We start from the raw sequence: 12,991 nt of genomic DNA on the forward strand, positions 1-12,991 counted from the left end.
CAAAGAGGAACTGGGGAGGGCTTAGGGGGGAAGCATTTGTTTAACTGCCAAACAGAATCTGATCTGTTATTATTAGTCACATTCTCGTAACACAGTCTGCTATAAATATATCAGCTGGTGAAGACACGTGTGAAGTACCAACAGCTGAGTCTCTACAGAAGGCATGTCCCTCCTCTCTGAAGGCTGTTGATAGCATTTGCTTGCTGGGGCCTCTGGCTCAAAAGGGGCATGTGACAGGGACAGTGAGGAAAATGGTTCACTGGCTTTTCACATCAGAAGCCTGATGGCAGCTAACAAGGCCAGAAGAGGAAGGACCAGTAGAACTGATACACCACTGAATTTACAGTGGTGTATACAGCTGCTTCTGAGAAGGGACTATCCCCTAACATTGAAATTTTTTATCCAATGCAATAGTATAAAACTGTCCCTATGCACAACACAAAAATATAAGTACAAGAAAAGGCAGAGAATAATTATACTGAGTAAGCTATTTGAGCACAGAAACTTTTTTTTTTTTTTTCAGAAATTAAAATACCTTATCATTATTTGGTGAAGTGTATCATAACATCATGGAGTCATTCATATTCATAACATACCATGGAGTCACCTCCACTTGCTATTGAGAATTCTAAATTGTCATGTCCCAGATCCTCCTCTATATAGAGTCTTGTCAGTTCTTCTGTTGTGTCTTGCGCTCCATTGTAGAAGTCTGATTCTTGAGGCTTTGACTGATCATCTGTATTAACTGACAGAACTGCAGCACAGTTTTCCTCTTTGCTTTCAGCAGTTTCAGCTAGCACTCTAGAGATGGAGCCACCTTCATATGGTGAAGGGATGTTACAGATAGTGCCAACCTGTTCATGTTCTCTTGTAGTATCTGACAAGTCTCGAGGCACTTTGATAACTGAAGAGTCAAGTATACATCTCAGGTCTTTTTCTTTTCCTGCTTTGTTATTGTTGCTGGTATGCTTATATGCTATGTCATGAGATGAGGTGGCTGAAGGTGAGACAGAGGTAGATACAAAAAAGGGCAGAGGATCAGCTGTAGGAGAGCTGAGAGAGACCTCTGTATTTGGAATTAAGCGATCATCCTTAACTTTGTGAATGCTGTTACCTGGGGATATGGCTACAGATTGGGATGTTGTTAATGCCAAAGAATTGAGTTCTTCCAAGTCGCAAAGAAAACTGTCTGGAAATGGTGGAGGGGGTATGATGCACATGCTTGAAGGTGAAGAACCAACAGTCCTTGAAAACCAGTCACTAGTGGCAGTCTGGAGAATCTTTTGATCAGTAGGTGACCAAGAGGAGGAAAGGTGTCTGGAAAGTGGGGACAGTGCTTGGGAAGGCAACTTCAAAAATAAGAAAAGCATGGGAATTTAAATAAGCATGACAGAGGACTAGGATATGAGTAGACTAGAAAAGAAAAATGTCTGTGCTATGATCTGGATTACGGGGTACCATTTAAAGAGCATGGGTGTCTGAAATCACTACTACATGAATCAGAACAGCAGGAAAGACATTTGAAAAATGAAACCGTATCAGGTTCTGGCTTGGGGCTTAAATGTCAAACATCAAGACAGATCTGAATCATTGCATTCATGAAGATGACCTGCATATGATCTGCTAAAGTTATGTGACTTATGGCTTTCAGTTAGTGTGCCTGTCACAGGTTATTAAATCATACAATTAATATTGATGTAATTTTCCCTGAACCATTACTGTTATTTTGAGAATAGTATTTTCAGAAGTACACTTCAGTGTCATTAAGTATTTCTCTTAAACTGTAACAACTGAGGTGATTTCTAGTTATCCAAATATTACTACTTCTACTTTTTCTTATTACTTTTGATTAAATGCTTAAGAAACATCTTTAATACATTGCATACTTTTATTAAGGCATGAGCAGCTACAGAGTGCATTTTTGTCAAAAAGTAACCCTATTAGTTCAAAATGACATCAACAGTTTTGAAAAGTAGGCAGTCAACAATGCTTTTAGAGGAGTGACAGCACAGTACACAGCCGTCTATTTTGAGTACCATTATATAATATTGATTGAAGTATCCTTCTGGTAAAAGAAACGTCCTTTTGTAAGAATGAGAGACTGGTGAGTCATACGTACACAGCATCAGTAGATATCCATTGCTTCAGTAAATACTGAAAATGCATTTTTGTTACTATTAATCCTCAAAATCAAAACTGAATGAAAAAGATTTTGATTTCATTGTTAGAAAGATATGTATCTAATTGTTCTGGATCAAAGTTATCTGGACTACTTTAGACGTTAAGTATTACTCTAGATTAGAAAAGTAATTTCAAAAGTCTAACTTAATGTGACAAAATAGGAAGCTAGCTTACCTTCTGCTTAAGTTTTCTTGAGGCAAAAAGCTGCCTTTCATAGTTAGACAAACTTCTGTTACAGAATCTTCTGTACCGAAGTAAACAGACTGATAAAATGCAGTCTGCTAAAACAGAGCCAGGCTGTTGCAAGCAGTACTCAACCTTTCCCTCATCTTTCCCCTTGAACAAGGGCCTCTAACCTGTGGCTTTAAGGTCAAGAATATTGCTGAGAAGGCATCATTGGCATTTTTAGTTTCCTGTGGCTACAGGCTGCAAAACAGCTAAAAGGATAGATGTACAGCAAAGCTTTCTCCTGTCTTGTGTTGTTACTTTATTACTGTTACTGTTTTTTTGCAGTTAGGCCAGAGACGTTTAATACAATTGCTCTAGCAACAGGTAATACATGCTAAAAAACTCCAAAGGAAGAGGGAAAGTGGTATCAGTAATTGTGGTAAACTCTGGAACACCTTCAGGACTGCTAATGTCCTTCTCTCAGGAACACGATGTCTGTTAAAGAGTGCCAGTAGAGGCTCTTTTTTTTTTTTTTTTTTTTTTTTTTTTTTTTTTTGACTTGTGCTGGTACCAGATGATTGCAAAAGTTTCATGTTACAAAGAAGACTTCTTCCAATTTCCTTCTCTACAAAACTAGTTTAATAATAACTTAGTAATAGTGGCAGGGCAGTTTTGTAATTTGAATGTACATGATCTGAAGCATCTTCTATGCTCAACAAGGGCTATAGGGGGTTACATAAACATCAGCTTTAGCTGCAGGATGCCTTAGAGACAAGCCTGCTTCATCAAGAATGGGGAGAAAGGCATCTGCAACTAAAGAGAGACAGCTCTGTAGCACTGAGCACCGAAGTTGCTTTATATTAAATACCTCAGTCTGCAGCTACAGAATTTAATGCTACTTCAGTTCAACAATTTTGCTGGAATGGAAAACAGAGGAGCTAATTCTCTGTTGTGAGACATTCTGGAAAAAAAGACTAGACCTTTTCTCACAACTGTCCAAAGCCAACTAAAGTTGTTTAGTCATAAGCAGTATTTTCAGAGGCTACTGTTGTCTATCAATGACATCTTTTCCTAGCTGTCCCCAAAGCTGCAAATAAATGTGGAATTTGTCTCAAAGTTGAAGAATCTAAATGAGCACCAAAATGCAAGTGTATTAAAGTAGAAAAGAGGGCAAAAACAACTGAAAGAAATAGAAATTAATAGCTGGATAAGAAGTCTAATTACACACAAAACTGATTGGCGATACTGAAGAGATAAACACAGGTAAAGCGGAAGGTTTAGAAAAGTTTCCATCTCCAGCATTGAAAATACATGAATGCTTATCACTTTTTTGATAACCACTTTCTTGGTTTCTAACACTGCCAAAGACGCTATGTTTCCTTCTTGGGTGACTGTGAAATCTCATGAGCGAATAATAAATTGGAATACAGGAATCTTTTTGCAGCACAGTGCAGTATGATTTGTGCTGGTTATGTAGACTAGGAAGGAAAAGAATTCAGAGCCTACAACACATACATGGTGTGAGAAGTTACAGCTATAAAGGTCTGAATCCAAGCTCATTGACAATGTGATGAGATTTGTCTTACTACTAAAAGAAACAATACTGTGACTTTTGCCATACCACTCCAAAGAACCTCTGTCGTACCAGCAGCCTCCTTCAACAATGTCAATGGCAAAAGAAGGAAGGTTACAGTAAAGAATCATTAGATGTTCTTTACTTTGAAAGGCACAGAACTGGGCTTGGCAAGCTGTGTCCCCACACAAACTGCCCTTTCTTGCCCTTTGCATGCTGTTGGGATTGTCTTCACACTGCAGTATGAAAAATCTTCTAGACGTATATCGTTAATGCTCAAATTCTGACCAAGATTCTTCTGTTGGCTTATTATTCTGCCCAAATTTTGCCTGACCCTACTCTCAATAATAGCCTATGAAGAAAAGATCAAAAATTCTGGCAGAATGTAAGACACATAAAAATACTTCAGTAACAAGTTATAAATGCAATTCTACCTATGCAGGAAAGAAAATGTAGTGTACTTAATGCATGAATCTTGTATTATCTTATGTTAACAAAAAAACTTATGAGTCCTAAACCCACTCTAGGGGTGAAAGGAAAGAAAAGAAATGCTTACCTTAGTTGAACTTAAGTGGTGTATTCTGTCACTAGAATAGCTTTGGGGTATTGGAGGGTCAGGGTAGTCATCGACACTTTTTGATGCATTCTTTTTGATGACTTCTACATAGGAAACAGGGAAGATGCCTTGTCTGTTGGTTCCAGGTATTTTACCTTCATACCAGTTTTGATCCACTCGTTTAAGAAGAATTACTCTGTCTCCCTGAAATGCATTATGAAAGTGAGTTATCAGCAGGCATATTGTAAGTCAAGTTTTTTAATAGCAGGTCTTATTTTAACACAGTTTTTTCTTCAGTGCTGCTTCCCATCAGTCTTAAGAATCATCATCATCTCCATTTCAACATTTCTCCTCACATACCATGTATACAACTACCAGTCCAGCAAAATGGGGGATGAGTTATGGACTGCATATACTATTATTTTTATCAGACTGAAATCTCATGTAGTCCTCCTACTCTTGGTTGGAGGATTAACATTTAAACTTTTCTTTGGAACAGACCCTGTTTTAATTGTTGGCCAAAGTACTAGCTAACACCCTAATTGTAATATACAATAGTGACCAATAAGCCCATTTTTCCTTAAAAGTTGTAGAAGTTCGACAATTAAATCCAGACAAGTGCTTTGTTACCGGTAAAACTGGAATAAGTAGAAGTAGAAAGTTAAAAAAAAATATTTAATGGAAAAGATAAGGGAGAGAAATGCTTTTCCTGTGTAAAAAAATGGGCAGTGGACAACTTACTGTTTTTAGAGAGCTTAGCAACTGAAATGGAAAATACCAACTTTCTGTTAAAACTTTGCTTTGTAGTGAAACTTAACAAGCTACCCTCCTTTGTTTTACATAATGTGCTTTTTACTATGTGTCTTTTTGTAATAAATCCTTCCCTGTTAGTTTTGTGTTCTCTTGGATTTCTGTAATTTTGTTTGTGGAGTACTATAAAATTATCTTTAGTGGGATGGAGCAAAAAACCACTGAAAGTTAGCTTTTAAAAACAAAAACTGGGCTGTCAAGACTATGACCACCACAATAAGTACAAAAGAGAATTTAAAAAATAAATAACCAAACTGCTCCCAATCCCTTGTACTCCAAGTTCCTATTCCAGATTTATTTATTTTTTTAGACCTCTTTTACATTTACCAATCCCAAATGAGGGGGAAAAACACCCCCCTTTACCTTCAGTGATACTGGTTGGGGCTCTAGGTCACCATCAAAAAACTGTATCCTTTCCCTTTTTTCAAATGAAAACTAAAGCACTTCTATGAACTCTTAATTCTTAAAAAAAAGCAAGAGGCAGAACTTTCCTGTGGATAAAAGGTACATACTACTTGCAACTAAGTATAGAATTTCTGCAATAATAAAGCTTTTGTATAGTGATAGTATTCCAGTGTCTGACAAATCTCAGAACTAAAACATTTATTTTGTTTGTGTGCAATAAACTATAACCACTAAGCAGTGCATAGGAAAATAAGAAAATGTTATAATAAGCAGGTTGTTATTAAATGAAATATTTGCAAGAACTGGGAATACATTCAGAAAAATAAGCCTTCTTTTCCTATTTTTTCCTATTTTTTCTATTTTAATATTTCTTCTGTATGAAAAATCTTACCAGGATAATTGTGACAGCAACAAGAAGTTGTTAAAGAAGGAAATGGAAGTTAAAACTAGAAATTTAGATCGGCAGTTAGCAGATGTTTTCATATGCTAATCTACCACAATCCAGTTTGCACACACAATATGTTTAAACACTTTGCAGGTAGCTGTGAAAGACTGCAAACCAATAAGCTGTTATGTTAGTAGTTTCCTACCATTGAACTGCCTTGTGCATAGCAAATATTGAATGCAGAGTGCACCAAAGCACAGTATTTACCTATATATAAATCCTGTGTAGCATTAGACACGTTATTTTGATAAATATCTGAACAGTACCTTTCTGAGTGATAACTCCACATTTGTGTCTGCACTGAAATTGTATTTGGCAATAGCTTCTCCAATCTCTCCAATCTGTGCAGGGGGAGGTGGCCGGGCAGGTTGTGCTTTTTCTGGGGGAGAAAGTTTCTAAGGAAAGATAAAACCCACAGATTTTCATCATTCCCAGACAGTTTGTGGACATGGCACCCAAAGTAATTCAAGGAATTAAAACAGAGAACAAACCTCGACATACGAAATAGGGAATATTCCGACTCTTCCATGGTGCTCACCCTCATACCAGTTTTGATCAATTTTCCTGAGGATATAGACAGTATCTCCTTTCTTAAAGGACAGCTCTCTGTAACAAATTTATTTAGATCAGATGTTTACAACTTCTCATTGAACTCCTCTGCCTGCTTAGTTTCTGAGATTTTTACAGTTCAGAATTGAAACAGAATGTAGCAACTAAACATTTGAAGAAAAAGTGTCACAGCTGTGGTACATTTACCAGTTGATTATACCATATAAAAGGAAATTACTCACATTTATGAATCCCAGGTATTATCTGTATGCTGTATAGGCTTGTTTTACACTGTGATTCCAAGGAGGTATTTCTAGTTACTACCAGAGCACTTAGTGTAGAGTCTGCATGCAGTGTAATGTCTTTTATGTTTCCTGTTTAGATGCTGCTTTTATGGCAGCATCTGAGGGATATTGGTATTCTTTATGAAATCAGTAGGGAAAACCATAGAATATATCCCGTGTCTCCAGCCTATTGCTACCTTTTTACAGCAGCACAGCTTGGCAAGCTTCTCCTCTACACATTTTTCTTCCCAGGCAGCTGTTCAGAAGTGTGAACACTTATGTTCTCACCATTTCTGATAGTTGTGGCCTGAGATATTCTTCAATTTGGATACCAAATAAAGGAATAGTTTAGTTTGGAAGGGACCTTTAAAAATCATCTAGTCCAACCCCCTCTGCAGTGAGCAGGGACATCTTCAACTGTATCAGGTTGCTCAGAGCCCATATAAGCCTGACCTTGAATATTTCCAGGGATGGGACATCTACTACCTCTCTGGGAAACCTGTTCCAGTGTTTCATCAGCTCCATTTTAAAAACTTCTTCCTTATATCTAGTCTGAATCTACCCTCTTTTAGCTTAAAATCATTACCTCTTGTCCTACGACATCAGACCCAGCTAAAAGGTTTGTCACCATATTTCTTGTAGGCTCCCTTTAAGTACTGGAAGGCTTCTGTAAGGGCTTTCTGGAGCCTTCTGTGCTCCAGGCTGAACAACCCCAACTCTCTCAGCCTGTCTTCACAGGGGAGCTGTTCCCTTCTCATCTTTATGACCCTCCTTTGGACTTGCTCCAACAGGCCCATGTTGTTCTTGTGCTGAGGGCTTCAGAACTCGACACTGTACTCGAGGTGGGGTCTCACAAGGACAGAGTAGTGGGGGAGGATCCCCTCTCTAACTGCTGGCTAGTCTTCTCTTGATGCAGCGCAGGATACAGTTGGCTTTTTGGGCAGTGAGCACACATTGCTGGCTCATGTCCAGCTTTTCATCCACCCATACCCCCAAGGTCCTTCTCAGCAGGTCTGCTCACAATCCCTTCATCCACCAACCTGTACTGTTACTGAGGGTTGCCTTGACCCAGGTGCAGGACCTTGTACTTGGCTTTGTTGCACCTCATGAGGTTCACACAGGCCTGCTTCTCCAGATCCCTCTGGATGGATTTCCATCCTGCAGGTGTGTCAAGGGATTAAGAACATTTTCAGATCGTGGGCTGGGAGTTCTTTGCTATATAAACCATTTGGTTTTTCAAGAGATAACCTGCTGTTCAGATAATTCAAATTGTGAGTTTTCTACTGGACACAGCTATTGTAATTCTAATGGCAATGTTTGGCCATATCTAAAGATATTTTAAATGCCTTGGATCATCAGAACAGCAGGACAGAAATGTAGACACTCTACTCTGACTCTCTTGTATCCTAGAACAGTGTTTCCTGATTTTGTTTTTCTTATGTACCACTGTTGTTTGTCTTGGTATGAGACTTGTCACATCCTGCAGAGAGTCTGTTAAGAGGGACAGGAAGATGCTGGAGCTTTATAAATAATTTTGATAAGCGTATTATCTGTGACAGCTTTTTAACCATTTTACCTTGTGTAACCTAAATAAATTCACCATAAACGAAGAGCATTGAATGGGTGACCCTTAGGACTCATGCTTTAGAAGGCTGAAGATGCACAGCCATTCATGTTCAAACAAATACAATGGAGAATATTATAATTTAAGGCATATATTACAAAATAACTTCTCACACATTTTGCTAATGCAGAGACTACTGTGACAGCAAGCAGGGTCCTCTGCTTCCATGACATTTGCTGTTGAAACTAATTAGAACAGCAATTAGATGTCACAAGTGCAAGAGTTTTCTTGAATTATGAATTGTTAAATGAACAAAAGTCTAGTACTTACTTAGAAGTCTGAGCTTTAAAGTCATATACAGCTCGAGCTGGCAGTTTCTGAAAAGTAGGAAAAGTCATTAATACGTTCAGGCAGTATTACTAGATGGTAAATGTTTCAGCTTTTAAGAAGGTAACTAAGATCCAAAAAGAAAAGAATGTGAGTCTGACAGTGGTTTTTGCAGTAACAGGCAATCCAATACACAGCATTTTAAAGACAGGTAGGTGTTTGAGACACAGCTACATTTTAATACAGACTTCTTTGAAATGTTGTTTAAGAAAACTACAATAGTAAAAATAAAATAAATTCCAATGTGGTTTGTAGGCAACTAGATCTCTAGGCATTTCTATGATCACTTTCATAGTTTTAAGAAAGCCTGAGAAACACAGAGCTGGAAGTGATCTCCTGAGTCACCTGTACAGCTCTCTTGCTATCACAGGCCATTGCATCATATAATTCCTTTCATACATTTATCAAGTCCTACCACCAATTGTCTGTAAGCTCAAGATCATTTGGAAAACAAAACTGCAAAATATTCCTACCTCTCCTCACCTCTGTAGTTAACACCTTTTCTTTCACTCTTTTCAAATCTGTGCTGAAAACACAAACTGTGATCCAACCCAAGAGCCTCACTCATTTAGTACCTGCCTCTAAGGGGTAACCAGCAGTTGGTACTTCAGAGGAACGTGCAAGAAGTGACTAGCACTTTATGTGAGGATACTTGGTAAAGGGATTCAGTCTTTCTCAGCAAACACTTGTGCAGATGAGATTGCTGTATTTTCAGAAATCTCTCTCTCTAGGGTATACTAGTGACTAGAATGAGCTGATCACACTATTTCTGGGAGATACTGTTTGTGATGATAGGGTACACATTACTTTGTAAGAGGAATAAAAAGGGACTCTTATAAGTTCTGTGTTTGCCTTTCTTCCAGGCCAGATGCTCTCACTGGATTCTCTCCCTTCTTGTCCTCTAAAGGCTAGCAAATTTAGCACATCTACATCACTGTCTTTGCTAGAGTAAAAAAGTCTCTAAAGTTATTACAGGGATCCTGTCAACTTGCATGTTGTGATACTAATACCATTTTCCATTACAAGTCTCTTTCAAATAAGATAGCCTAAATTGAAAAGCATTTTCCTGTTCTCTGATGTTATTAAAAATAGTCTTTTTGATGGGAGGGGATGTTCATATCATCAGCTGTATCAAAGCCCTTTTCACTCTTTTCTGAACTTTCCAACAGCTACAGCTGGTGCTGTAGCTACTAAAGCAAGTACTAGAAACAGAAAAGCCTTTCTTCTCTCACCTTTTAAATTACAACAATCTTAAGAATGGCTTGTAGTGTTAAGAATTTTATGCAAGTTGAAAGATGATTTCCAATATTGCAGAATTCTTTAAAAGGAAGATACAATATGGCTCCTAGAACTTTCTTAACCTTTATTTTTTAATGAGCAGCCATTTAAATATCAGACTCTTAATCAAACTGCAGCAATATAACCATGTCAGTGGTGTGAACTCAGATCCTGTGACCAGTTCTAACCTCTACTACCATTTAACAAGGTAGATGGCTCAGAATAAAAATCTAAATATTTGCAATTAAAATACATCACTCTTTTATGCTTCCATTATTTTGTGCAATATTTTAATAAAAATAGATGGAAAAAGTTAACTGTCTATGGTGTGTAGATGTTGGTCAATATAAATGTACTTTATGATTGAACAAAATCCCTGAAGCCTATATGGAGAGCAGTTACAGTTCTAGATCCAGAAATATTCTTAAGATACTGAATGATATACTCCATTTTTGTGTGTATACTTTTCAGAGATACTTGCTGTTACTTTAAAGGTTGTGTGTCTGATTTCTCTGTTTCCTCTTTCAAAGCATTACTATAATAACTGAACCAGTTTCTTTGTATAATGCTCTGGTTCTCAAAAGAGCCTGTCCCCAGTCACATCTATTATTTTTCACTGTCCCAAACACCCACTCTGGTCAACTTTGATAGGGCCTATCAATGACTAGTAAATTTATGTCTGTATCTATTTAAACAGAAGTAGAAGATACAGCTTATCTTACAAATCTTGATATACTTTTAATTTCCTGGAGCACCAATCTCCTTAATGAAAAAGAAGGATGCAGTCCCATCTGATGACATGATGCGAAGTAATTGTTCATTTGATCTCTATCATTACAGTGGTTAAAGAGAAACAAAAATCTTGTCTCAAATTTGTTACCGATTTTCACTATATATATCGCTGCATTATTTACTGTTGTTTACTACCTCTTTGTCTGCAGTTCCTCTTCTCTCCCTTGGAGTACATCGTCCCACATCAGTGAAAGCAGAAGAATAGCTTCCAGGAGACTCCTGGTCTACTGAAAACAGAAAGTATATTAAACTATGGTAAATTAAACAAAATTGTTCAAATCTGTGATGCTGATTGGTTTAATTTTGGGGGTGAAGAGATATTGAGATCTATTATTTTACCTTTCATTAAAAAACGACATGATATGATGGCTACAGTGTACCTTTAAAGAAAACAAAAACAAAAACAAAAAGATACAGACTTTTAAGAAAAGACAAAGGCTATCCTCTGATCCACAGCAGAAGAATGTATGATAAAGGATTGGGGGAGGAAAATTATGCCTCACTGTATGAAGGGATGTACCCCTACCGGGCTAAATGGAAGATATGACAGCAGTACCTGGACTTCATCAACTTGCAAGAAACTGTCTGGGAATGCCAACAATATAAACACATAATTACATGCACAAGACATGATTAAAGCATGCTTCAATGAAAGAATGCTGAAGGAAAATCGTTTCCTCCTAAGTGATCTAAGATGCATTTCTACTTCACCAGGGTTACTTGTTAGGCAGCACGAGGGAATTTAAAAGGATGTTATTTCATACACACTACTCTGTTTTAAGACACGGAGCACAAAACATTACTCACCAATCTATGTGGCAGATTTTCTGTAAAGCATAGTTTACCAATGTTTATTACAGGATGGAATATTGTAGGATGGTGAATACATATTTTCATGTTTTAATAAAAAAGTAATCTGACACTATTTACAGCTCTGCAAGTTGCCAATTTGAAATGAAAATATAATGGAATTATTTCAGACCAGAGCATGGAATGAACTGCCTCTTAAGTTCTGGGATATACAATTTTAGTCTGCTACTGCCACAGTCATACCTGCCAGGGAAGACATATAACTGGTATTTGTCTTCCTTTGACATCAATCACACAATCTAGTCTTACCAAGCCCCTTCCAAAGAAGTACAAGTGGAAAAAATAGAATTTAAAGTATCTCATCCATTATGTTGGGATTTTACAGAAGAAAGACGTAAATATTTTCCATAAATAGCCCCAAAATTTGAGGTTATTGATAAATAAATGAGACACATACTGCAAACACATCTATTTTTTTTTTCCTTTTAACTCTAGCAGAAAGAGAAGAATGTGGGAGGGAAGGAGTGAAAATGTAGCAAGTTTAGGAAGAACAATTTGCTTTATTTCTGTACAGCTCCTTATGATGTCAATATTGTTAGTTTTCAGTGGTTTTTGCTATGGCCTTGGTGTCTCTGTGTGGATGGTGGCTGTAAGAGACACACACAGATCCAACAACACATGAAACTTCCATTAGAAGAGCTCAGCCCTGCCTGATGCAGATGGAACTCAATGAAATATTGTTCTGTACTCATTCTCCATGCTACTTTACGGATATTAATGCTGACAGAGTGTACCACTTTCTTCATGACAGACTCCATAGCTGCAGAAGCTGTTAGAAATCCATGTTCACTCTGCACTGTAAATTTCCTTACTTTCAAGGACTAGAAAATTCTGATTTAGCAACTGTGACATGTGAACAGCACAATTTCCAACTGCTTCAGTCTCATTGTGTTGTACTGCATGCCAGGGTTATTCATGATCAGGCTTCGAGTATGACTAATTCAGTTCTACGCTGTGTGTCATAGCTGTGTTTTACCTAATTCTCTGTTCTCAACATGTCTGTTTTAACTAGTTAAGAAGACATGGTAACAGCTCAAATTCTGATGTCTCTTGAAATACATATTTACCATTGTGTTACTTGCAAAAGTTACAGAAAAAGATGCAAGATTAAAGATAAGCAAGATGGGAC

General features: G+C 37.4%; 2 protein-coding genes and 1 long non-coding RNA gene across 6 annotated transcripts in view; 1 reads left to right on the top strand and 2 right to left on the bottom strand.

Moving 5' to 3' along the window:
• Nucleotides 1–12,991, top strand: part of LOC127384910 (uncharacterized) — a 48,716-nt gene that overhangs the window by 34,235 nt on the left and 1,490 nt on the right. For both annotated transcript variants that reach the window (XR_007889534.1, XR_007889533.1), the window contains exon 3: nucleotides 11,142–11,247. This is a non-coding gene — a long non-coding RNA (uncharacterized LOC127384910). The remainder of the gene's footprint in view (nucleotides 1–11,141; nucleotides 11,248–12,991) is intronic.
• Nucleotides 1–12,991, bottom strand: part of SORBS2 (sorbin and SH3 domain containing 2) — a 220,482-nt gene that overhangs the window by 12,850 nt on the left and 194,641 nt on the right. For 2 of the 3 annotated variants that reach the window (XM_051619980.1, XM_051619981.1), the window contains 5 exons: nucleotides 11,128–11,216; nucleotides 8,866–8,912; nucleotides 6,630–6,744; nucleotides 6,405–6,533; nucleotides 4,479–4,682 (listed from right to left, as the gene is read on the bottom strand). In XM_051619980.1, coding sequence (XP_051475940.1) covers nucleotides 4,479–4,682; nucleotides 6,405–6,533; nucleotides 6,630–6,744; nucleotides 8,866–8,912; nucleotides 11,128–11,216 — 584 coding nt within the window. Of the gene's footprint in view, nucleotides 1–4,478; nucleotides 4,683–6,404; nucleotides 6,534–6,629; nucleotides 6,745–8,865; nucleotides 8,913–11,127; nucleotides 11,220–12,991 lie in introns of all 3 variants that reach the window. The other variant, XM_051619979.1, reaches the window with a different exon arrangement.
• Nucleotides 305–2,880, bottom strand: LOC127384909 (uncharacterized). Its single transcript, XM_051619986.1, has 2 exons — nucleotides 1,115–2,880; nucleotides 305–997 (listed from the first exon to the last, which is right to left on the bottom strand). The coding sequence occupies exons 1-2, from the start codon at nucleotides 1,368–1,370 to the stop codon at nucleotides 576–578; spliced, it is 678 nt and encodes a 225-aa protein (XP_051475946.1). The 5' UTR covers nucleotides 1,371–2,880; the 3' UTR covers nucleotides 305–575.

Source organism: Apus apus, chromosome 4, assembly GCF_020740795.1.
Source record: "Apus apus isolate bApuApu2 chromosome 4, bApuApu2.pri.cur, whole genome shotgun sequence".
Lineage (NCBI taxonomy): Eukaryota > Metazoa > Chordata > Aves > Apodiformes > Apodidae > Apus > Apus apus.